Raw genomic sequence first — 26,829 nt, forward strand, 5'->3', positions numbered from 1 at the left:
TTATAATATATCTAAACATGAGTAAAAGTGACTGTTTCTAACTAGTCAGTGAATTATGAGACAGAATGAGTCTGTGACCCAAAGTCTGGGAATTCGCAAAAGTACACTGTTAGTTCCCAAAGGAGAGTGTCCAACAGCACACCTAAGCTGCACAGCTCTGAGGAGTGGGGTTATGTTCAGGAATTCCACGTGTGTCCTCCCCTTTTACAATAGTGCCCAGCAAAGGCCGTCTTCAGGTTTAAGGAGGGACCAGTCCACACCACTACTTTCCATAGAGGAAGATTATTATGGTGACAGTTTCATGTATGTTTCCAGGTTGGGAGAACAGCCTGGGATAGAGGATGCTCTCAGGAATCGTACATATTGTGCAGAAAATTAAAATTATTTGAAAATACTGATGTTTATTTAATCAATTCTAAAGTATATTTACTGTTTACTATGCTGACAAGACTTTGCTGAATGTTTTATTAATTTATTTAGATCTCTTTGTTAAATGCTTTAATAAATGCTAAAAATTACTGAATAACACTTCTTCATACAGGGTACAACCTATGAGGATGAAATTAAAAATATCAAGCAGATAATTTCAAGGATTAATGGGATTCTGGCTCATAATTCACCAGTGTTGATTGTTCAAAGATGGATACGTGGTTTCATAGTTAGGAAACGCTTGAGGTATGCTTCCTTTTCTTTACTATTTGAATGTTGAAATGAGATAAAAATATCAAGGACAAGAAGTAAGTTCTAGAATAATTTTCACTTTTGTATTCTCTGTTCTCAAAATGATATTTATACTATGCTTGACCTACATAAAGATCAATAAGAAAAATGCTATATTATGATACATAATCATAATTTGATGCCTTTATTTGTATTTTAAATTGACTATAAAGTAACTAATAAATATAATTTCTGTAATTGTTTGAATACTATATTTTTTATTAAACTTTAAAGATGCCAACCAAGAACCTGTATTGAAATATTCTCTTATAATAATCATAGTCATCTCATGATACTGTACATATATATGTGATAAAATGGAGGCATGTTCTTCTATATAATTCTATATTATGGTAATAGCCATACATATACATATATATAATGAAATAAAGGTATACATATTACATAAGTTAGAAAAAATAAGGGTTTACACCTTAAAAATATAAGAAGATTTTAGATTTTATTGGGATCTTTAGTTAATGGCTTTAGGATTGTCTTTTCTGTCTCAGAATTGAGGCACCCCCTGGTACTGGTATAACATGAAATAAAATCCCTGTTTGCTGGCCTTGGCTCAGAATCTCAGCGTGTGTAAGCAGAGTCTGAGTGGGGAAGGTGTCACTTATGAACAGATTCTCCTGTGTCTCAGGCCCAACTTACGCGATATCTTTTTTTAAAATCTCTGTTCCATTAGGCACATCACAGAATTGCTCTAAGCCAGAATTTCTTCATCTGTAAATGGTAAAGAGCAGGGGTTAATGGTCGTGCTTATGTATTTGCTTGTAGGAATTCAGATAATGAATATAACGTACCGGCACCCAGCAGAAGTGGCCACTGCATTCTTATTAGATACTGCTTTAAACACACCTCTACCATTGTTCTCTGGGGCTATCTGCATTATCTAGCTCTGTAGAAAAGCATGCCTTGGATTTCCCATTTCTTGCCTCATGTTTCCTCAGCACACAGGATAACCTCTTCAGAGTAGAGTTTTAATCCAGTTATTCACCAGCTCCTAGTCCTCCAGTGCCTCCACATTTACCTAGGAACAATTTCTAAATCACATGCCACTCCCCATGCATATTATGCTACAGGTGTCTGCATCTTTATCTGTATCAAGGTGGTTTTGTAAACTCCCTGAGACAGATGCAGTATCTGTTTTCTGTTCTGTACCTCTAGAACAAAACTGCTTGAACCGCTGAGTGCTCACAAATACTTGTGGAGTTAATGAACACAGTAAATGAAGATACCATGAGAGCTGGAATCAGCTGTTTCTAGATCAGTCTATGGGAGAGTGAATGTATAGACTAGGAAACACAGCAAGATAAGCAGCCTAGGGTCCCTACCCAACCCAGGGCATTAACCCTGAGAAATGCCTCTTGGCAGTAAGATATTTGCATTTTCCTTGAAAGTTTTCTTTTAAAATGCCCAAATACCTTACAGTTCCCTTAAACCCTATATGTAGACTAAACCTAGAATTATTACCAACTATTTGTGTTTTAAAGTGGAAGTTTTCCTGGTATACAAATAGTGGGGTGAAGGGAAGTCTGCATTTGATCTTAACAAATAGACACAGGCCTATACCTGACTGGCAGCTAGACTGAGATCATAGGGTCAAAGGAGGAGACGCTAGCACAGCAATATGCAGCTCATGTTAGAAGCAGGTCCATCCATTTCACGTCTCTTGATGCAGAGTTCCAGCTGGTCTTCTAGTTTGTGCCTCAGGTCTTTGCAGTGGTAAGATTTGAACTTGATGGGAAGTCTGTATTGCACATCAGACAGCTGCTGTGCTGCTCCCTTGTGGGTGGTTAGGAAGAAAAGGGCTGTTAAATCTGTAGCTCGAGTTTCTGTTTCACATGTTCTGAGTCCTGTGCACCTTCTGTTTTGTTTTTTTACTCCTGTCGTTGGACGTCACCAAAGACCTCGAACTCTTTCAGACAGCGATGATATTTAAACAGTGAGACCGAGGGGCCAGATGTGTTGTGTGACAGTGGGGCATCTTGGGTCCTAAGCCACGTCAAGAGGTTCAGTGTAAATGGATCATTATTTCCACTGTGACTTACGTGCTAATCCACCACACAAGGTTTTTCTCTGCTTTCATTGAGGACTGTCCTACTCTTACTCCAGGAGAATTCTGATTGTCAACTTATCAATAATTTCATACATTAGTTTAATCCTACAGTATATACAAAACACTTTCAGAATTATAGTGTACACAGTCCTGTCAGCAGTGTATTCAATGAAGCTGCAGATCTACTGGATGTTTTGTGTTTAGAAGATTGAAGAATGCTGCAGAATAGTTGATTCATTTATCAGAATGATATTGGCTCCTTATTTAGTGATTTTATCTCATTAGATTGATGAATATTTTATTTTAATCTATTTTTATTGGGACATTTTCTCTCTTGTCTGCTGATAATCATGCCCCTTCTCATTTAGTCTGAGTGGATTTTAAAGTGCTGATTCCTTTTCTGAATTCTATCCTCATTTCCAAGTTTGCCTAATTCTAGCTAGTGTTGCTTTTCTGAGTCCTGTGCAATTTTATGCTGTTGTGTAGTTCATTTCATGGTCATGGTTGTTGTTTCTTTTCTTTCTTTCCTTTTTTTTTAAAGTGGGTTTTTATCTCTTGGTCTTACTCTGATTGTCAATAGTCATCCTATTACTCTCCGTTTTCTGCATGTCCTTTATATGTACACATCTGTGTGGATCAGGTGGATTTCCTGAGCTGTAAGAAGATTCCTTCATGCTTATATTTCTGACACCATCTCCTCTGTGGTGTTGGGGTGTCTAAAATATGTCTGTCCTTCAGGGGCCTGTGGCTGGGGTCCCACCATCCCCTTTCTGCATGTACCTCCCTCCCATTGGATGTTTTCCTCTTAATTTTAAGTCTTTCCCCAGGTACTTCCTATGAGCTTGGGTTTTGACCTAGAGTTGAACTTTGGTTAATATCAGCCCTGCCCCTTGTACTTTGTCTGTTGTATTGAACATGTGGTGGGCAGTTCAGGGCTCTTAGGCTGTCTCTCCAGGCTCTCTGGGAGTGTGTTTCTGTTTTCTTTCTGTTTCTCACTTGTCTTAGTTCTTCTGTCTATCTCCTCCTTTCTGAACTCCAGAGTCTTACAGGTATCAGAATTTTTTCTTTTTTTTAAACCATCATCATTCATATTATATGTTTTCATAAAATAACAGTTTATACTTAAAATATCCTGTAGTTATGAGAGTAACAGTTAAGGAAACTGATATTTAAGCATAGCCAAAGTTTATAGGTTAATTCAAATAGCTGATTTCAGGTGGTTGTATACTTCTTGTGTATAAAATAGGCAAAAGCGTCAGGTATAGTTTCAGAAAAACACAATTTCATAGAAGTAAAGGTCATCTTATTTAGAGAAGACTGTGTGCTGCTATAGTCTGCACTGCCATCGTAAGTTCCTTTGAAGGGCCATATGGTGAGAGCCTTTTGAATGCTAGGTTTTAATTAATTAGATTTTAGCTGAGGTCAGAGTTTTATGATTTATAAGTTAAATATACTTGCTCTGTAGCCAAGTAAATGTGATGAAATGCATTTATGCACATATAATAATGTGGTAAGAAGATAATATATTGTATTCCTAGTGGGAGTAAAATAGGAGGCCCTATAACCATTACATTATAATTTTTGAAAGCTTTATCCAACTTGATACTATGTATCCAAAGAAGAAATGATGTATTTGCATATCATTTGTTGTACCCATTTGTGTTTAAGAGACTACCTCAGTTATGGCTGAGCAGAGTCACAAGTTTTGTTTAGATTTTTATTTTCTGTTGAAGTTTATAGTCAGAGAAGCTGAGATCTGTGACTCCAAATAATATTGCTGACCCCAGTTTCCTTAACTTTTACTTCATATTTCTACCTGTGTTTCATCATCAGGCACTTGTGGTTCTCAATGGCTGTCAGTGTCCCAACCGTTATAGCTCCTCCACAGGACTGACAGCAGTGAAGGATCAACTTGTTCTTGCACTTCAAATTTTCCAATGTGTCCTATTAATACCTAAGGAGGCCTTCTTTCCAAGTCTTCATGTGAATTGGTAGAATCTCTCAGATACTCTACTTGAAGGTCACCTGTTACAAACAGCCATCATCACATTTGCAAAACAACATATTTCCTGTAATATGACATGATTATAGGAAAGATAGCAGGGAGCAAAGGTCCCATGAGACAACTAGAAAGTCTTTCTGTCCTGTGAGAAGTGAGAAAAATGAGAAGGGGCCATTTGAACCCCAGACGCATCACACCTGTGCGTAACTTAACAGAACATGGCAGGGATGTCAAGCAGCCTCTGAAGGAATTCTTCGTATTAGTACACTGGGCCCAAGTGGTGACCAAAAGCTTGGGTCCACTATCATTTTCCCATAGACATGAAACTTGGCTTCTGTTACTAAAGCTGAAAGGGAGAAAGGATATTGGACACTGTCCATGAGTTTCTGCTACACAGTAGTACATAGAAAGAAAAGAAACAAAATCATTTGTATTGTGCAGCACATCTGATTATATATGGAGGGGAGAAAAACAGACATATGAGGAATTAAGTGTCAGTCACATAAAAGGAAAAAACAGAAACTGCATTCAATATGACTGAAAATGAAGGTAATGAAAATATAGGAAACTGAAGAAATAGAACATGAATATACAATGAACAATAAGAAAATGTATATAAAAATCAATAAGTCTAGAATTGGTTCTTTTCAAAGAGCAATAAATCGATAATGCTCCAACAAGACCTATAAAGAGAAAGAAGAAAAAAAAGATAACAAAATAAGGAAGGGGTCAGGACAGCAGACACTAAACACAATAAAATGACCACATTGTAACTCTTTGATATTATCTTGTGAGAAATGGATTGATTCCTTGAAAAAATTCAATTTCCAAATTTATCAAAGAAGATAAAATAGCACCAAATATAATCAAAGACATCCAGTGTATATTAGAAATACCACAGAGGCTTCATGCCTAGATGACTTTAATAGTTAACTGCCTATTTCTTGAAGTTCTTTGAGAGCCAAGACATACATCTTGCCTATTGATTTGAACGGTCACAAAACTGGATGAGACTACTACAGTAATGAAAATTATAGGTCAGTCAGCCCAGGAATACATATGTGAAAACCTTGAAATAGTATAGCATTAGATTCAGTGGTATATAAAAAGTGTAATACCTTATAAGCAATGTAAATTTATCCCAGGAATACAAGGTTAGCTTATTAGAAATAACAATGAGGGAACGACACACCATTTTTGATCTGTCCATTGCTGTGTCAGCTGGGCCCTGGGCAAACTGAACCTTTTATGTCCGTGGTTCAAAAGTTCCATCTTATTGTTTCTCATTTTACATAGGACAAGAAGACTTACCAGGTGACTCATGTGACTTTTGCTCCCTGTTATCACTCTCACAATTACCTTCAAGTAGTTCACCTGAGTAGTTCCAACCCAATCACATAAGGACTTAAAAAGGAGTTTCCCTAGGTATTGATAGGGTACATCAGGGAATTTGAAGCACTAGAACCATTTGATCCTCTGGTGGCTGTCAATCACGAGGAAGGAAGAGTACCTGCAAAGGACCAGAGAGTGGTCATCACTAGCTGGATCTGACTCCTGACAGAAGTCAGTCAGAATACAGAGAAAACAGTTCTAAACAAATGACTGTTCTGCCTGCCAGAGGTATGAATTAGATCAGAAATGAGTTTTCCTTCTAGTCTGTGCTAAGACCTCCAGCGCAGCTTGATACACAGAAGGTCTCACTAACGCAAGTACAGGAAAACCATCTCAGTGTCTCAGAAAAATCACCTTATATAATTCAGCACTCCTTTGAGATTAAAATAAAGTTCAGTAAACTAGAATAAAAAGTTGAAAATACTCTGGGAGTATAGTTCAGTTGGTATAGTGCTTGTGTGACATACCCAAAGCCCTAGGCTTGATCACTAGCACCACATAAAAGGCAGATATAGTGGTGCTTGCTTGTAATCAAGACATGTGAGTGGTGGGGACAGGGGAATCAGAAGTTTAAGGCCATCCCTGGATATACAGTAGTTTGAAGGCAACTTGTGTTACATCTCTCAAAACCAACCAAACAAAAAAAAATCCCACCCAAACCAAAAACCAACACAAAACAAAATACACTCAACAACAAAAAGATGTTTCCATTTAGATACTAGATATCTAGTGCATTTATTACACAGAAACGAAATAATGAACTTCCATGAGATCCTCAGTGCATTGGTGTGACGACTGTGATCACTGTTCTTTAGTGCAGTCTACTAAGTCAGTGTATCTTAGTGAGACAAATAAAAGTTCCTACGTAAGTAGAAATGTGCAAATAAAATCATATTTATTCTTGATGTCCCAGTATGACTTTGCAAGCTCATAGTCATAACCCCAAAATTAATGATATTTAGATATGTAAGTTTAGTTTGGAATTGGAAAAAAGAAATGAAAATTAACACTTATAATACACTTATGTTATAGTTTGTCTTTGAAGGATAGACACGTGAAATAAGCTTTTCAAACAGGTATTGGAGAAATGGATTTCACACACAAAGTGGAGAAACAAGAATATAGCTAGAGGTGGTAAGTTTATGAATCTGATACCTGTGAAGGGAGAGAGAAAACAAGATAGGATAGGAAGAGGCTCAGGCTGCAATCTAATTGAAGAATGTTTGATCAGGTCATCTGAGGATCCATGCCCAAGCCTGTACATTTCAGGTGTTTTGCATCGGGCAGAAATAGGCTGTCAGCATTGTCTTCCATGTGCTTGGCCAATGGCTAGGAAAAGCCTTGGGGTAAACAAGGAAGTTTCAAAGAAATAAAAATTGGGATGTCAGTCAGCTGTGCATCTCTCAGTGAGCTCCACAAGATCTGAGTGGCCCATGCCACGGCCATCATCAACTACATAGAGGTTGTTAGGTGTCTTGGTTAGGGTTTCTATTGCTATGAGGAGACACCATGACCACAGCAACTCTTTTGAAGCATACGTTTAATTGGGGCGGCTCGCTTGCAGTTTCTGAGGTTCAGTCCATTAACATCATGGCAAGGAGTATGGAGGCATGCAGGTAGACATGGTGAAGGAACGGCTGAGAGTTCTACATCTTGCAAGCAATGGGAAGACGACTGACAGTCACACTGTGTGAGATCTTGAGTATAGGAAGCTTCAAAGCCTGACCCCACAGTGACACACTTCCTCTAACAAGTCCATATCCACTTCAACACAGCCACATCTCCTAATAGTGCCACTCCCTTTGGGTGCCATTTTCTTTTAAACCACCACATTAGGAAAGATAGGAACTAAGTCTCAGAACAAAACCACCAAACACTACTAACAGAGTAAGTTCATGATAAATTCAAGGATGAATTGTTTTCATTGTATAAGATGGATCAATGTATGGTTCAACAACAAATTATTAATCCAAACACATTGAGATACAGATATAGGCAAGAACTTTCTGAATAGGACTCCAATAACCCTAGAAACAAGAGCAAACATTTACATATAGGATTTTATGAGGTTCAAAAACAAAACAAACACTGCCACCAATAATAAAATACTCCTTCAAATAGAGGACATGGGAAACAGAATGAAGAGACAGATTGCAGAATGGAAAAAAGAAAAACTTCCAGTTATGTATCTCACAGGGGATTAATAGCTAGAGTACACAAAGAACTAAAACAAACAACTACAAAACCCTCAATAATCCAGTGAATAAATAGGTCAGTGAATTGACCAGGCAATTCTGAAAAGAGGTACAATTGACTAATAAACATATGAAAATGAATTCAAGTTTTTCACCCATCAGGGGATGCAAATGAAAATAACATTGAGTTTTCATCTCAACCCAGTCAGAATGGCTGAAAAGTTTTCAAACACAGGTGAGCAAGAGGACCCTAGTACACTGTTAGTGAAAGTGTAAATTATTGTAGACACAATGGAAATGAGTAAGAGATTTCCTCAGGCTCATATAACTTAGGTGTCCTCTTCCTAGAGATGTACTGAGAGACTCTAAGTTAACCTGCTACGTAGATACCTGCACATCTGTACTTATCATGTCTCAAGTCAGAATAGCCAAAATATAGTCAGGAATCTACCAGCAGATTCGTGGATGAAGAAAACATAGAATATATTCACAATGAAGTTTATTAGGTCATAAAAATAAAATTATATCATTTGCATGAAATGGTAGAATTTGAGGTCAACATTTGGGAGAACTAATCATGACCCAGAAAGATAAATGTTTCCTTTTATATGTAGAAGCCATGTTTAAAAAAATATAGACATTAAAGTAGAAATGAACTATTGCAAAGTGGGAAGGGACTAGTGAGTGTAAGGGAGGCTAGACAGTAAAGGGTATGAAAAGCTGATATGACCAACATACATTATATACACATGTGAATACATGTACAATAATGAGACTCAACATTTTGTACAATTGGCATATATTGATAATTTAAATAACAGCATCCAAGAATTTTAACAAATTCAAACTTGGATTTTTCTTCAATAGTATACAGTTTGGAAAAAAAGAATGATATGTGTTGGAACTGTAATCTGTCCCTACTCTTTAGTGAGCTTCTCAAAACCTCAATGAACAGCAAGAAGACTTGTATGTGAAGAGCATATGTGGACATACAGAAAGTGATAAGTGGGACATATCTAAAATATGTAATTGCAGGACTTGAGAGCTTGAGGCAAAATGATTTTGGGCAGCCTGAGCTATCTAAAAAATAGTGAGAAACATAGACAGCATTAGAGAATACATGCATCAGATAATACTTGACTGTTAACTTTTGTTAGTTGTAAGCAATTCTTAATAAAGACTCCACTTTACTTCTTTTATTCTTTTATGAGAAAAATCATATAAAAGTATTTGGATATAATAAAGTTTCCTTAACTATCTTGAACGTTTGGTGTGATGTCAAGTTGACAGTGGCTTAAATTCAGTAGCTGTGAATTCAAGTTCTGGTTTAGTATCATAAGCCAGGTGTTCATATAAATCTCATCAGTAACTTTTCTGAGGTTACTAACTTGTAAGTTATACACACAGTACTCACATCCAGAAGGTATGAGCCATGGGAAAATAAAGCCATTTTCCCCTTTTCTGCTACCACTGGATAGATCCTAGAAAAGTAATATTTTTGAGTCAAATTTTTATGGCAGTGTTAAGATTTTGCAAGTATGTGTCTGACAGGCATGGGGGACAGACACAGCACTTAGATATTCAATTCAGATATACTTCAAGAAAGTAACTACATTTACTGTATTTTAATAGTAGCACTTGAAAAACTTTAAAAGTGATGGAATTGACATAGGAGTGTGCATCATATCAAACAGAGGCATTGCCATCTATTAACTTTATAATGCTGTGTTCATAGAGCCTGTATTGTTACACTGTAACAGTATTCACAGAGCCTGTGTTGTTACTCTGTAACAGTCTTCATGGAACCTGTGTTGTTACACTGTAACAGTGTTCATAGAGCATGTGTTGTTACACTGTAACAGTGTTCATAGAACCTGTGTTGTTACACTGTAACAGTGTTCATGGAGCCTCTGTTATTACTCTGTAACAGTGTTCATGGAGCCTGGGTTGTTACACTGTAACAGTGTTCATGGAGCCTGTGTTGTTACATTGTAACAGTGTTCATAGAGCCTGTGTTGTTACATTGTAACAGTGGTCATAGATACTGTGTTGTTATACTGTAACAGTGTTCATAGAGCCTGTGTTGTTACATTGTAACATCATCAAAGCAAGTGCATGTCTTGCCCAGCTGTGTGCTGATGCTACCTTGTTGTGATGTAGTAACAAGACCCTCCCTAGTGGTACCAGTTAGTCTAGGACTTCTTGCCTCTAGGACTTTGAGAAATACTCTTGTTCCTCATAAGTTAACCAGTCTGGGTCTTCTGTTGCAGCAGCATCAGAAAGACAAAGACAAGTATTAGAGTCCCTGCAGACAGTGAGACTTTTGTCCTTATGGTTTTAGAATATTCTCTAGAAAGTATAAATTCAGGAAGAAGACATTGGATTTGCTGAAGCTAGGTCATGTGACTTAGAGCTTAGCTTTCAGGAAAGCATATAAATGAATATACATCCTCTAAGGTCTTGGTTACATTGGAGACAAAAATGTTTATTAATACAGATTCTGTGCTGATCTGTAAAATGTAAATCAAATTCAGGTTAGGGTAGATCATATTATCACCACAGGCAGACTAGTTTGGTGCCATCAGCAGAACTGTGTATGGCTAGAACTTGCATTTGGAATGCCCTCCAGGGGTTGTGTGTTGAGGCTTTGCCATCATTATGGGAATGGTAGAAGCTGAAAGAAAAAAGCTTAGTAAAGCAAGCAGGTCACTGGGAGCAGTGTACATGTGTTGGGGTGTGTTGTGTGATGTTCTTGGGAGAGATGTAAGCAACTGTCTATTCACACCAGAGAGGTACCACTGACAGAGCAAGGAAAGGGTTCACTGAACTAAGGCATCATGGATCATTTGTTGGGGTTACTTACAGGAGTATAGGTGCAGAGTTTTACAGAAGCATGGGTCACTCAAAGGCATACACACTGAAGAGCCCACTACAGCATAGGTGACAGCTCGTCAAAGCTGTGGGCCTGGAGCTCAATGTCCAACTTACAAGAAGCTTCACACCAGAACTTTCTCTTCCACAGATATTATTTATTGTTTGTGTAGCTTCGAAGTGGAATACAGTAAGTCTTAAACTTCGGAAATTCCTGTAACATGGAGTTCTGTGAGCTTCCAGAAACCTTGCTTGTGAGTCTTCCTCCTCCACGAAGGAATGTTCAATTCAGAGGAAACAGCTACACACAAGGGCTGTGAGGACCCGAGTTTCTTTTTGCTCTTTGCTTGCCAGACACCAAGATGAGCATCCTAGTCTACCACATGCTGCCCCACCATGATGCTCAGCCTCATGTCAGGGCCAAAGCAACAAAGCTGGATGGCTACAGTCTGAAACTTTTGACACTCTGAGCTGGAAGCAATCTGTCTATAGGAGGCTTTTTTTTTTTTAGACTGCTAGCCCCCAAATCATGACACAGAGACTTATTATTAATTATGAAAGCTTGACCTTAGCTTAGGCTTGTTTCTAACTAGCTCTTATAACTTTAATTAACCCATTTCTATTAATCTACATGCTGTCATGTGGCTCATGGCTTTTATCTCTCCTCCTGCATGTCCTGCTTCCTCTATGTCTGGCTGATGAATCCAGCTTTCTTCTTCCCAAGACCGCTCTATCCCCAGAAGTCTTGCCTAACTTTTTCCTGCCTAGCTATTGGCCATTCAGCTCTTTATAAAACCAATCACAGTGTAAAGGAATATTCTTCAACATCTGTCCTTTGATGGATTTTCTTGGTGCATCTCACGTGGGGTGCTCGGTCCACCCCAGTGTGACCACTATCATCTTCATATTATATTGTCCCTCACCAGGCTATTATGCTTATATCTAAATCAATATATCACCTTAATAAACCTAAAGCTTATTTTCTCAAGTATTTATTATAGTGACTAAATCTGACTTACCTTTCTATGGATGTATGAATTTGTGCTTCCTTGTTTTCTCTGAATCTCTAAGGCCCAATGGAGAAGAGTATGTGTACGTGTGCATATGTGTCCAACCAGATCAGTCAGGATCTGATCACACCTGGCTGGCTGAAGGCACAGCAAAAGCTGACACAGCCTGCATTTGAGAAGTGGTTTTACCATTTTTAATTGTCATAAAAATGAAAAACATGCAACCTACATACTACAAGGCTTAAAATGTTTACTTCCTTGATTTGTAGAAAATATAATTGCTGACCTTTGATGTAAATGCTAAAATTAAGATAAAGAGAAATCCTCTAGCATGATTGCCATCTCTGTGCTGCTTTATGTTGTTGCTGCTTTTTGCTGTGGGTTGTGGGTTGCTTTACACCACAAAGACACTCTTTTTTCTATGATTTGTATGTTGGTAGAAAAGTATCAACTTAGTTTTCCTCAGCTGTAATGTTGAAAATTGTAAGAGGCTTTCATGCTAAGCATGACTACAAATATTTGTTCTGGGTTAGATATGGTAACTTAGAAATTAAAAGTAAGTGTCCCAGCAAGTGAGAAACTATTGGTAATACTCCAGGGGTTTAGACCCAGGGGCAGGAAGGGGTAGAATATTATTGACCCACTAAGTTTAAGTCCCCATTGGTTACAGGAAAAGAAAAAATATATAACTTACTGGTTGAAAGGCCCCATCAGGGATACAGAATAAATAAATAGTAATTGAAGCCAAACCTTAACTCACTAATACCCACTGTCCTGCACACTCAACTTGTATACATAAGTCACATAGTAGTAGTTTTTAAATGATATGACAGATTTAAGTGGTAATACAAATTACAAAATGTAAATACAATTTACAGGTGATAGAAATTATAAATTACTCTGATTTAAGATTATCTCATTAAAGATTTGTCTTAAAGGTAATAGCAGTGTACATTGACAGTATGTAAGCATGGTAAGCAATTGTTACTGGAGATGCTTTGAGCTTCACCCCATGTGGCATCGCATTGGCTACAGGCTTGGCACACAGTGTTCTTTATGTTGAGATATGTTCCTTTTACCATAGTCTTTTGAGGCTTTTATAACAATACTTATTCCAATGTAGATCTATTCTTGATCCACTCTTGTAACATATATTAACTGTGATTTCTGATAGTGGAATCTTATTTTTTACATTTCACCTTACTAAAATCTCCATTTAAAACACACTGTCTTCTTATATACAGACAGTATTCCCCTAGAAATGCTAATGTCACTGACTCTTTTCAGACATGGCTGTGTTGCCAGCTCCTTTTTAGCATAGTTCACATTCTTATTTCTTTGTCAGGACTTTTTAAATCATGCACTGCAACAGGTTAGGGTGCTGTACCACATGCGGGAGTTATTCTTTACTGAACAAGTTTTCTAGACTCTTTCAGCTAGAGTACACTTCCCTTGAACCATGAAACATTTTCCTTTCTTCCAGTGCCCAGCCTATTGTTAATGGCTCAGCACCACAGCCTTGCATTTTTATGAGGCAGCTGCAGGCTGAATATCCTGCACAGTCTTTCTGGTCAACTTAATTTACTTTGCAAGATCAAGCCAGCCTTATGATTCATGTTCTCATGCTCTGATCCCATCCCTGGGAAAACTTTTGTGACCTTGCCTAGAGCAGGGATGTGAGGTGAAAGGACAGCCTTCTTCCAAAGCAAGGTGCCAGGCTGTGTTGGCCACCTCAGCTGGTGTGGCATCGCTGGTCTACGTGTCCCTGAAGAGAGGCACTCAGTGCTCCAGTGTTCTGTAGCTGATGTACCTGAGCTGGAGCTTTCTCGAGAGTAGGAGCAGATGTAGAAGGGTTTAGTCTATGCAGTCCTCAATTTTTCATTATGTCCTTAGCCATGTTTATATAGTTAATGGTTTGTTTTTACATAATCTATCTCTACTTAGATAACATAGGCTTCATGGGATGTGATTCTTTCTCTTCTCACAAAGCACATTGGGGCATATGCAAAACAATACCTTTTCATGAAAATCCATGCTTTTACTTACATTTGACAACTGGCTGATCATGAGAGATTACATCAAAAGTTTCTCTTGTGGATAAACATGTTCATCTAGATGCATCACTGGTTACACTTGAAAGTGAAGCCTGAGGGAAGAGTGAAGCTGCTTAGCATGCTCACGTTGTTACTGTGTTCTGCTTGCTTTCATGCACTTTCTTCCCCATGTGCTGAATGCATGTGGAGCAAGATGGAACAGCTTTGCAAAGCAGAGCTGCCCCTCCAGAGAGGTATACTGTGACTCTGAACTGTGAAAGGTTTTATTGTCTTACTATGCCTTATACTAACTGATTGGGAGACAAAAACACTGAGAATGGAGGAATAAATAGAGCCTGTTTATGATGTAGGAATGCTGTGTTGTTTGGATTGCTTTGTTTCTGGTATTGCTAAACATAAATTTTCTACTTAGCTTATCATTTTAACAAATCTGTTTTGTCACATAAGATGGGTGTGTGCATCAGATTGGCTTAGCTCACTTTGATATACTTTCGCAAAACTTACATAAATCAATGGTGCCTGCTGTGTTTTGTCTAATCCCTTTCACTTGTCCATTTGTACAGTAACAGACTTTTCCTTTAGTCATGTGTTGCTGTGATGAGAGATGTAGCATCATCAGTGTATTCCCACTCTTTGCTGGCATTGCTGGTATCTTTTCACTAATACTGACTACTTTCCTCTGTAATCAAAGGCAGGGCTGACCTACCTTTTCCTTTTAATTGTAAAGGACCAAATGAGAATTCTAGCACACTGTTGAATAGCTAGGTGAGAGAGGATATATCTTCCATTGCTTCTGCTGTTAGAGGAGAAAATATCCAGTATCTTACCATTAAATGTGATGTTAGTTTATAGATAGCATTTGTGAGAAAGTATTTCATTAAATGCACAATAGGATTAAAAGGTAAATGTGATTGCCTGTTAGTGTGACTAGTGGTAATGTCACAAATCTTTTGTGGCTTATGTTCTGAGGATATCACTGCTCTGTATACTTCCTCTCTATTCACCGTTAGGGTCAGCCCAGCAACACCCATGCTGCAGTGCAAGCCACTTCCCTAGACTGGGACAAGACTTGCCACTCATCACTTGCTTCCCAGTGCTAACCCATCCTGCCAGCCCTCCACTGTCCCTTACAGCACAGAGTGGGGTATAAGTACTGGGCTATTTTTAGGTGGGTTGTGCATACATTCCTCAGCTTACTTATAATGAATGCATGAAGGTTGGTGGCATACCCGTGGTTCTTGAATAGCAATAATGTAAAAACAAACATTGCACTGGACTCATCATTGTGGGTGCTAAGATGCAGTTAAACCATAAGTAGTTTTCACTTTCTCAATAAGAAAAAAATTAATAATTGTTTTCTCCTCCCTTATATTCAGCCCCTTTTTTAAACGTAAAAAGCCTAAAGACAAAATGATTAGGGTACTTGAAACGAAATGGATCTGCATAGGTAGAAGACATGAAGACAAAATCATGGAGGACATCTTCCTTCTCAAACCTGAGTCTCACATGAAAGGGAAGGTCGCACACTGGAAAAAAGTAAGTAGAACTGTCCTCTTACATGCTTATAATTTACAGCGCTGGGGTGTAGTTTGTGTGTCAGTCTCACTTAAGTAATTTTCCTTATGCTGCTGAGATGCTGCTTCACAATCTATTGGTGTCAGAAAATCACATGATGCTGAGAACAGGACTGTACGATGCCTTAGCAGCTCCCCGTAACCATTCTGTAATCATGGCTGTGTCCACCCAGGCTGGCCTCTTGTTTAATTATTGTGATTAGTGAGAGTTACATAAAACTTCTTAGTTTTTAAATGTAAAAATATATTTATATTTAGCTTATTAAGGATTGGTAATTTTAATGTTATGTACAGTTTAACATTTATCCAATGTTTTTTGATAAGTCAGAAATTACTTTGAGAATAAACTGGAAAGAGAAAAAAACTCATTTGCTTTTGCTGAATGACTATTATATTCCAGACACTGTACTAGTTCTTTTGATTGTGGTTAATAATTTATTCCCCATGGGACAGGTGCATTTATAACCAGCTTTGGACCCAGGTGTTCTGACACATGGCTGCTGCCTCCAATATTTTTTTGGGTTTTGTGTTTGTCATATGTTAGGTCATGTTAGAAGCAAAGATTCAGCAGTGTTGTAAAAGTAGCTGTCGTTACCCTTGACAAGCTCCAGAGTTCAGTGTTTGTGATGCCCATGTGTACTGTACACGTGGACTGTTCTCGAGAACAGCCTGGGCTCCATGAGCATAACGGGAAGAGTGTCACTTCAATGTCCATATGTTAAACAGAGGTTATGACTCTCATCCACTCCTCAAATCTGATGGCTGTAGCTTGAATACAATTATTGTTTTAAAGACAAATGTACACTACCCTAACCATTTCCTTCTCAAAAATCAGTGTTACCTGTGTGAACTTGCTCCACGAGGTGGGACATTCCATGAACTTGGAGCTCATAGGCAGGAATAACAATAAAGAGGTTCTGTGGCCACCATCTGAGTGGCATCTGCTCATACAGAGACTCCACTAGTTCTGTAAACTGACAACCAATGAGTATATGGTACAATATGTATATTAACGTAACATACGTCACTACCACATGTGCAAGAATCAGCTGTTGTTTAAGGATTATGTAATATTGGTGAAGTCTCAAAGAACATAGCAATGGGCTTGCAAACATCTTGATTATTAGGACATTTTTGCTAAAATATGCCAAGTTTAAAAGTGCTTTAAATTTCTTTCATGTTATTAATAATTTTGTTGATCATCACTACTAATGACATTTAAGGCCCGTTCTTTCGTAGTTTATAAATATGTGCACTCGCTCATGTTTTGCCAGTGTTTATACTCACCATTCACAGGCCATCATACAAGCTATATTCATCTCAGTTTCTTAAAATAGTTGTAATTATTTTTCTCAGTTTTACTTTTGAGGAATTATTTGTTCCATTTAGAATTGGCTTTCAATCTTTTTTCTAGCCCAAATGGCAATTTTATATAAGATTTTATACAAATTTGTTTTTCTCAAGTTACTGAGAAAAATTATACACAGTTTAATAGCTAACAGATCAGTTCCTCATGGAGGCTTTGGCCTTGAAAAATCACAGTAAGGTAAGTAAGCTTGAGTATTAGATAATCACTCCATTATTATTATTTGTGGACATGGTCTTCTGATTATTTTCTCAAAGGTGGGAATTTCAGAGGTGATATGATGTGGAAGGGAACCACACTCACTAGATGAAGGGACATTTCAGCAGGCATGAGGGCAGTGCTTTCTCCCGTTTCACATGTACCCCTCCTGCCTCAAACCATACTTAAGATGGTTCCGTGTTTGTGGAATAGAAAGGGAGACACTGCTAAGTAAGTGTGTGCTGGCAAGAAGCTTTCTGCTTCACTCTTAGGAGGAATATGTCTAAGTGCTGTTCATCGCTCCTGCTGCGCATACTAGGCCCAGGGTTCCATCTCAAGATTGGAAGCATGAGAAGTGGACTGTTTTTCACATTGTCTTCACTTTGTCTAGCTACCATAAACCAGAATGGCTGTCTATGGATAATGTAACACTTCCACTGCCCTAGTCTACTATCCCTGAGTGAAGCACACCATTCATCATATTTATAAAGGTCCACCTGCTAGCTGGATATTTTCTTGGTGAGAGGTAGTTCTCGCTCTACTATTTTAATAGCTAATATTTGTTTCTTGGCCTATGAAGGCAGAGAGGAATACACATCCTCAGAACTATGACATTGCCCTGCCTAGGGATGCATTACATCAAAAGCTATGAAGGTGGTGTTCCTTAGTGCTGTGTAGAACATGACGGCTGCCCAGTCAAATGAGAGTGTGTAATTTCATGCATCTGAGAACTTGTCCATTTGTTGTTATTGTTCTAGCATTTTTACATGTGTTAAATTCAGAGAAATGGGGAATGAGAGAATAATTCTTATTCTTACTGTAAATGAAGATGCACTGAACCTGTTACTGCAGTTTTCTTTGTTTGTTGCACAGTGATATTGTGGTCACAGGCCCATGTCACATTGCAGAGACAGGGAACTGCTCAGAACACTTTAACGTGGGAGGTGCATTCTTTGGTCGTCACTGAGTTTTAATTTTGTTTGCATAGTTCTTGCACTATGAATATACTAAAATAGTTTTGTTTTTTGAGTTTTGTAAATATTTTGAATTATAATTACAGACTAGAGTTTTTATAAAAGTATATGTTTCTATTTTTCTATTCCAGACTTATAAATTTTAAATTATTTTAAATTGATTTTGTTAGTTCTTCTAATATGCATTACGAAAGGATCCTTTTTTTTTTTTTACTTTTTCCCAAATCATACTTTTAAATTTTTTCATTGTTTTAATGGGTTAGATGTTCAAGCCTAATATTATATTGGGTATCATCTGTCTCTCTGACTTAACTGACAATACCCTAGTGTTCTCCTCCTTACATGTGATGCAGTCTCTCACACTAATAAAGCAGTCTTACAGAGGTTCTGGTTTAAACGTGAAGAGTAAGTGCCTTCTAAATACCACCACACACTCTCCTCAGGGGCTTCAGGAGTCACTTTCAAATATGTTTATACACTGGATTAAAGCTGCAAACATTCTGTAACTTGGTACTGTGTTTGCATTGCTGAAATAAGCCTACTTCAATTTTAGTTCTGTTTAAATTTTAGAATTTTTTAAAAAAAATCTCTGTCATCATAAATGAAATTGTATTACCTTTTGTGCTTGCCTTTTGAGATGTCAGTATCAGGACTATGATCAATCTTTGTAACATATGACATAGAAGCCTCTTCCATTTATGTTTTGTTGTGAGTATTCACTTTCTTTTCTTCTTCTTCCTTTTTGTATTAATTAACTTTTTTCTATTTATTTTACATCCCAACCACAGTTTTTCCTTCCTTCTCTCCTCCAGTTCCCTTCCCCTGCCTCCCTTCTGCCCATCCCCATCCACTCCTCCTGTGCCCTATTCAGAAAGAGCAGGTCTCACATGGGTGTCAACAAAGCATGGCATATCAAGTTGAGGAAGGACTAAGCTCCTCCCTTTTGTGTTAAGGTTGGGTGAAGCAACCCAGTATGGGGAATAAGGTCTCCAAAGCCAGCTAAAGCATTAGGGACAGGCCCTGATCCCATTGCTAGTAGTCCTACAAATAGACCAGGTTATACAACTGTCACACATATGTAGAAGGCCTAGGTAGGTCTCATACAGGCTCCCTAGCTGTCAGTTCAGAGTCTGTGAGCTCCTATGAGCCTAGGTTAGTTGTTTCTGTGGGTTCCCTTTTGATGACCGTGACCTCTCTCCCCTATACAATCTCTCCTTCCTTTCTTTGGCAATAGTCCTGTAGGTTGGCCCAGTGCTTGACTGTGGATCTCTGCATCTACTTCTATCAGTTACTGGATAGAGTATTTCTGATGACAATTAGGGTAGTTGCCAATCTGATTACAGGAGATGGCCAGTTCAAGCACCCTCTTCACTATTGCTAGGAGTCTTAATTGGGGTCATCCTTGTGGATTTCTGGGTGTTTCCCTGGCATCAGGTTTCTCTTTAACCCTGAAATGCCACCCCCATCAAGACATCTTTTTCATTAGTTTCCCCCTCCATCCCACCTCCAACCTGCCCAACCCAATCCCTCATGTTCCCCACACTCTCAGTTTACCCAGGAGTTCTTTTCTATTTCCTCTTCCCAGGGAAATCCATGCATCCCTCTTTGGGCCCACTTTGTTACTTAGCCTGTCTGGGACTATGGATTGTAGCATGATTATCCTTACAGCTGTTATCCACCTATGAGTGAGTACATACCATGTTTGTCTTTCTGAGTCTGGGTCACCTCACTCAAGATGATTTTTTCTAGTTCCATCCATTTGCCTGAAATTTCATGATGTCATTGTTTTTTTTTTTTTTTTTTTTTTTACAGCTGAGTAATACTCCATTGTGTAAATATACCTCTTTTCTTTACCCATTCTTCAATTGAGGGGCATCTAGGTTGTTTCCAGGTTCTGGCTATTACAAACAATGCTGCTGTGAACATAGTTGAGCAGGTGTCCCTGTGGTATGATTGAGCATTCCTTGGGTATATGCCCAAGAGTAGTATAGCTGGCTTTTGAGGTAGATTGATTCCCAATTTTCAGAGAAACCTCCATACTAATTTCCAAAGTGGTTATACAAGTTTGTACTCCCACAAGCAGTGGGGGAGTGTTCCCCTTGCCCACATCCTCTCCAACATAAGCTGTCATTTGTGTTTTCTTTTTTAAATATTTATTTATTTATTTACTTAATGTATATGAGTGACCTATCTTCAGGGAATCAGATCCCATAATAGATGGTTGTGAGCATGTTATTGCTGGGAATCGAACTCAGGACCTCTAGAAGAGCAGCCAGTACTCTGCTGAGCCATCTCTCCGGCTGTCATTTCTGTTTTTGATCTTAGACATTCCGACAGATGTAAGATGGTATTTCAGAGTCACTTTGATTTGAATTTCCCTGATGGCCAAGGATATTAAGCAGTTCTTTAAGTGTATCTTGGCCATTTGAGATTTTACTGTTGAGAATTCTCTGTTTAAATCTGTGCCCCATTTTTTAATTGGACTGTTTGATATTTTGATGTCTAGCTTCTTGAGTTCTTTATATATTCTGGAGATCAGCCTTCTGTCAGATGTAGGGTTGGTGAAGATCTTTTCCCATTTTGTAGGCTGCTGTTTTGTCTTATTGACAGTGTTCTTTGCTTTATAGAAGCTTTTCAGTTTCAGGAGGTCCCATTCAGCCTCAGTACCCTCCTCATATCTGGCCAGGTACCAGTCAAAAAGCATAATTAGGACCAAGGGTACTTATTACAGAATCCAAGGACTATGGAGGAAATATTTACTTGTTCTTTCTGAGCTTGTGTGAGTAATATTTAAATATGTCAGTAATATTTTTACTGATATGGGGGTTGCACATGTATGAGATATTTCTTGGGCTTGAAAGATTAAACATAGTAAGTGGTTCTGGGGTTGTGGTCTTGGTATCCATGCTCCTTGAGCTTCAGTCAACAGGCAAGACTATCTCTAGACTATGGAGGTCCAGTTCCTCAAACTGTGAACCAGAATGCATATCTGAACACAATACAAGAAGCATGAAACACTTGGAAATAGTGAAAGGATCCTGAATATGTAATGCCACAAAGTAATAAAAAATCAAGCACATAATGTATCTGTGGAATCTCTGGTAGCTCCTGCCTGTTCCAATGAGAATTGACCTTTCACAGTGTTTTATAAACAAGCATGGGTAAAGCTGGGGCTTTGCAACAGTGGCTACAATCTCAGTACTGACTAGGATACAAGTGGATCCTCCCTTGATTTGTGGAGAAAGTTTGGGTATGACCTGGGCTGTAACCACAGCAGCCACTAGTCTTGAGGCTTCAGGATACCAAGAGGACTATCCTCCCTCCTGGGAGCTGTGCACCAGCTCAAAGCCACTGTCTAGACTAGGAGTTCCTCTGCCTGCTCCCACTGTGGTTCCATTCTTGGGTTAGGAGAGGTCCAAACTGGAAGTACAGGGATCATTTCATATCTGTAAGCTCATCAAACTGGATTCTTAAACTCATAAACTATGATGTTGGTTTGACAGTTTGCTGCCACTGTTGATATTTCTGGTGCTTTCACACTTCACTTTTATCTGACAGGGTAGGGTTTTAACACATAGCTGTGGAGCCAGGATCGAAGCTGTGAATTTCTCATTCTATATGGTGTGAAATAGGAATTTGACCTCATTATTTTATATGTAGATGTCCAACCATTCCAGCACCATGTCTTTAGAAAATTACTATTGCACCAATTGTTATGTTGGTCTCTTGTCAGATTTCATATCCTAATACATGGTTTACCGCTAGATTATGGAACTATTTCTTTGAGGTCTGTGTCTATCTATGTAAGAATTTTGACATTTTAAAATTTTGTTAAAGTTATCCTACTGAGCCGGGCAGTGGTGGCGCATGCCTTTAATCCCAGCACTCGGGAGGCAGAGGCAGGCAGATCTCTGTAAGTTTGAGGCCAGCCTGGGCTACAGAGTGAGTTCCAGGACAGGCTCCAAAGCTACAAAGAGAAACCCTTTCTCGAAAAACCAAAAAAAAAAAAAAAACCCCAAAAAACAAAAAACAAATTATCCTACTGAAGATGACCAACATATAAGAGTCTTTAGCTATATACTTTCACCAGTGTCTCCTATTTAAACTTTAAACCCTCGTTTATTTTTTAAATATATATTGTGTAGGATGTTATGTGTTTACTTGTGTGTGTGTGTGTGTGTGTGTGTGTGTGTGTGTGTGTGTGTGTGTAGACCAGAGATCAACTTTGTAGAGTTGGTTTACTCCAACTTGTTAATGCTTTACGGGGATGGACTAGCTCCGGTTATGCGGCTTTTATGGCAGGTGTTCTAACCCACTAAGCCATCTTGCTGACTCATATAATTCAAATATTGCATATCATTATACTCAGGTTCAAAAATCACCACACAAAACCACACATGTACTCATGTGCAGGAATAATGTGCTATTTTACTTTCTTCTGAAAAATTTTCTTGAAAAATTTGCAATTCTCTATCAGGGTCCTTATGGAGAGTATGCTCCAAGGCCACCTCCAGGGTAATGCAAAAAAATCCATGAAGGTGGCAAGGACTAGACTTTTTCTATCTGAGGGTAATTAGAAATAAGTGTCTATCTATCTGACTGGTAAAATAAGAAAACACACATGCTTTCTGATGTTAGCTTTCTCTTTTACTTCATCTTAAAAAATGGTCTCTGACTCTTTCTGTCTCCACATTGCTACATATCTCCACATTGCTACATTCTGTACATACATACATATGGTCATGCATCTCTATACACAGTTACATCTGTTTTCACATGGCTACACATCTGTCTTTTACATACATTTCACTTCTACACATTTTTTTTCTGTAGTTTCATCTTCCTTGTCTCCACACAGTTACAAATCTCCACAAAGCCACAGCTAAACATCTCATTTACATAGCTCTCTCGCCATACAGCACTTTACACAGTTCCTAGGCACAGCTCTTCCATTCAGCTCTCTCTCTCTCATACTCACTCACACACACACACGTACTTCTACATTATTCACTCACTCTTTACTCATTCACTCTTTCATCCACTCGCTCCCTCACACTTCTCTAATGCTTCTTCTTCTTCATCTCTCACTCAGCACACACACACACACACACACACACACACACACACACACACACACACTCCCCTCACTTTCTGCAGCAGCTCTCACATAGCTCTACACAGCCTCTCTCTCCACACCACCACTGCTGCTCCACAGCCAAACTCTGGACAATTATAAGTCACATTTTCAGGATCCGACCCATTCTCAAAACACAAGATAAGTCACGCAGTTTCTCTTAGGCTACCCATGCATGTAGCTCTAAGAAGGTAAGGGGTCCCAGACATTAAACAATGGGCTGAACCTTGAGCAGTCAGGGTAAGTGCAGAAAGGGAGCTACTGTAAGGACTGTGTCTTGATGTAAACAGCCTGGCCTTGATTTAGCAATAAACAACACCTGGGAATTAGTCTTTGTGTACATTCTGTAGGGGCAGCTTAGTCTGTTTTGGAATAGTTCTGAGGTCTTTGCAAAATGTGTAAAAGGTTGTCTTTGAGACTAAGAATACTGTTACTTTCCTCTGTCAGTAAAGAATATTCTGGTAATATTTCTGTTTATCATAATTATACAGCTTCATCAGAAATCCACAGCTAAATGTGTGCCCAGAGATGTAAAACACACTACCACTACCAAAGGATTGTGGAAAGTACACTACAGCTGTTCATTTATTTTTTAAGTTTTTACATCTTTTATTCATTCTTTTTTTCTACACTAATAATTTTATTTTATTATTTTTTATTAAGAAATTTTTTATTCATTCCACATACCAACCACAGATCCCCCCTCATCCTCATCCCTCATTCCTCCTCCCACTCTCCCGAGCCTTCCCCCCAGTCCAGCCCTCATTTCATCCTCCAAAAAGTTATAGCTCCCGTGCAGAGTCAGCAAAGCCAGGCACATTCAGCTAAGGCGGGTCCAAGTCCCACCCCCTGCATCAGGGCTGTGCAAGGACCCCTGACAGTGGGTATCCCTGGTACATGAACTGCCTTTCTGGAGTCCATTGCCTATGGCGGGACACCCATGGCTGTTCTTATTAGGGAAGCATAGCAGTGGCACCTGAGAAAGTTACAGACAGACAATAACCGGTTTCCACAGTCAGTGATCCTACGGCTTTGCCAGGTGAGGCTCCCCAGGGGGAATTATACATCTGGTGGGTCAACTTGTCAAACACTAGTTGTCACCTGCTGTATACTCCCATGGCCATCGGCAATTTTCAGTGCATGGAAGGATAAAAATTATCTTACAGAATGTTACTGATAGTTGACAAATAGAAAGGCTATCCAATCCCAGAGGCAAATAGTCCTTTTCCATTCATAGAAATACTGGTTTATACCATGGGTGGGTCAGAAGGTATAGCAACTATGTTGGCTTTATAATTAAAACAGCTTTTTCATCACATAATTTAAAGTTTCTCTCTCTCTCTCTCTGTCTCTGTCTCTCTGTCTCTCTGTCTCTCTTTTTCTGTGTGTGTGTGTGTGTGTGTGTGTGTGTGTGTGTGTGTGTGTGTGTGCTCACCTAAGTTTACAGCTGTAAATGTTAATAAGAGCATATACACATGTATATTACATGACTACTGAAATTTCAAATTTGATTTAAAACTTTCAATTCTGGGCCAGCAAGATGGCTCTCTAGGTAGGGGCTGTTGTGCAGGCTGGTGACCTAGGTTAGAGATCAGGACACACTTAAAGGTGAGCAGAGGAACCCTGCTCTACAAAGTTGTTCTCTGACCATGATGTACTCACTCTAGCATCCACATGTAAACACAAAATTAAAACAATAATAGTGACAACTTCTAAAATCTCTTTAAAAATTCAAGTTCAAGAGTTGCCACTCTTTCCTGCCTCTGTGGCGTCTTGGAAAATCCAGAGTGGGATACTTTTCTTTAGGAAATTGTTCTCTAGGTGAGGAAATAGGTTAACACAGAGAAAATGGCAGCATTATGTGGTTGACTGGAAACTCCAAGGCCAGAAACGAGGTATCTTTGCTGAAACGAGGACAGAGCTATGGAGGTTAGAATGAGCTTGTCAAAGTGTGAGCTGGAGGGAAACTGTCCACGTTACATAAGAAGTTCATGAGGCAGTGTTGCTTGAACTCTATATGGTCTTATAAATTAAAAACCCAGATATTGGGGTAAATGCTGAAGGATCAGAGAAACAAAGGAGCAAGCCACTGCCACGTCTCACCTCACCAACTCTATGAATCCTCTGACTGAATGTTTTGAGTCCTCAGCTGAAAGGCTTCAGCCTAGAAAGCCTTTAGTTCCTGTCTTCTCATGCTTATATACCTTTCTCCACCTAGCCATATCACTTCCTTCTTAGTGCTGGGATTAAAGGTGTGTGTGCTTCCTAAGCAAAGGCATGAGACCTCAAGTACTGGGATTAAAGGTGTGTGACTTTAATCTGTTTCTCTCCTAGACTGAGTCTATCTCATGTAGTCCAGAATGGCTTTGGACACACTGAGAAATGATATGGCTGGGCAGAGAAAGGTATATAAGGTGTGAGGAGACAGGAACTAAAGGCTGTTTTGGCTGCGGCCTTTCAGCTGAGGACTCAAAGACATTCAAACAGAGGATTTGTGGAGTTGGCCAGGTGAGATGTGGCAGTGGCTTGTTCCTTTATTTCTCTGATCTTCAGGCAAATTTTATTAGGGTACACAGTATATCACCACAAGGCAGAATATAGATAGAAGCAAGTTGGTTAGGATCATTAATGAAAAGTTTAATTATTATAAGGGAATTTGAATGATCATTGGGCAAGAAAGATACCTGTCTCTATTTTAATACCACATGTGCAGCTGTGTGCATAATGACTCTTATAACACTTTTAATTAGGAAGTCACATTTGTTATTCAGACTGTTTCATAGGCAACAAATGCTAGGATTATCACTTAATTGTATTATGATTTCAGGGAAACAGTAGGGGAAAAAAGGTTCTTCACTGGGATCAAGCTTTCTGGGAAGGAAATGCCACAGTTAAGACGCAATTGTACCTGGGCAATAAAGCCTGGCAGGCTCTGGGTTCTGGTATTCTATGGGCCTTGGAAACTTCAGGTTTGCCTTTTCAGTCTCCTTTGCTTACTCATGTGTTGTTAACGATATACTAGAGCTAGTCCAGTCTCTTCCCCACTCTCTTCATTCTTGACTGTTTGCCTCTGGCAAATGAAAGTCTACTATTGCTTACCTGTGATCCCCTATTCCTAGGTTCTTCAAGATGCTTCATAGTGAGTTCAAACTTCCTATAAATTTCAGAGTCTTGACACATTGTTCTAATTCAAATTTAAACATATACTTTATCTTTGGTTCAAGGTATTTGTGTATTATATGAAAAGAGTTAGGTGACAGAAAGAATGGGGACT

At 38.8% G+C, this 26,829-nt stretch overlaps 1 protein-coding gene across 6 annotated transcripts in view; it reads left to right on the top strand.

Annotated features, from left to right (window-relative positions):
• The window catches only part of Lrriq3 (leucine rich repeats and IQ motif containing 3), a 111,701-nt gene that overhangs the window by 14,910 nt on the left and 69,962 nt on the right, over nucleotides 1-26,829 (top strand). For all 6 annotated transcript variants that reach the window (XR_009379960.1, XR_009379957.1, XR_009379955.1 and 3 more), the window contains exons 4-5: nucleotides 542-675; nucleotides 15,686-15,845. Coding sequence is in view for 1 of the 6 variants with exons in the window: in XM_059266494.1 (XP_059122477.1) it covers nucleotides 542-675; nucleotides 15,686-15,845 (294 nt within the window). In the remaining 5 variants the exon portion in view is untranslated. The remainder of the gene's footprint in view (nucleotides 1-541; nucleotides 676-15,685; nucleotides 15,846-26,829) is intronic.

The sequence above is a fragment of the Peromyscus eremicus genome, chromosome 6 (genome assembly GCF_949786415.1).
Source record: "Peromyscus eremicus chromosome 6, PerEre_H2_v1, whole genome shotgun sequence".
NCBI classification, from domain to species: Eukaryota; Metazoa; Chordata; class Mammalia; order Rodentia; family Cricetidae; genus Peromyscus; species Peromyscus eremicus.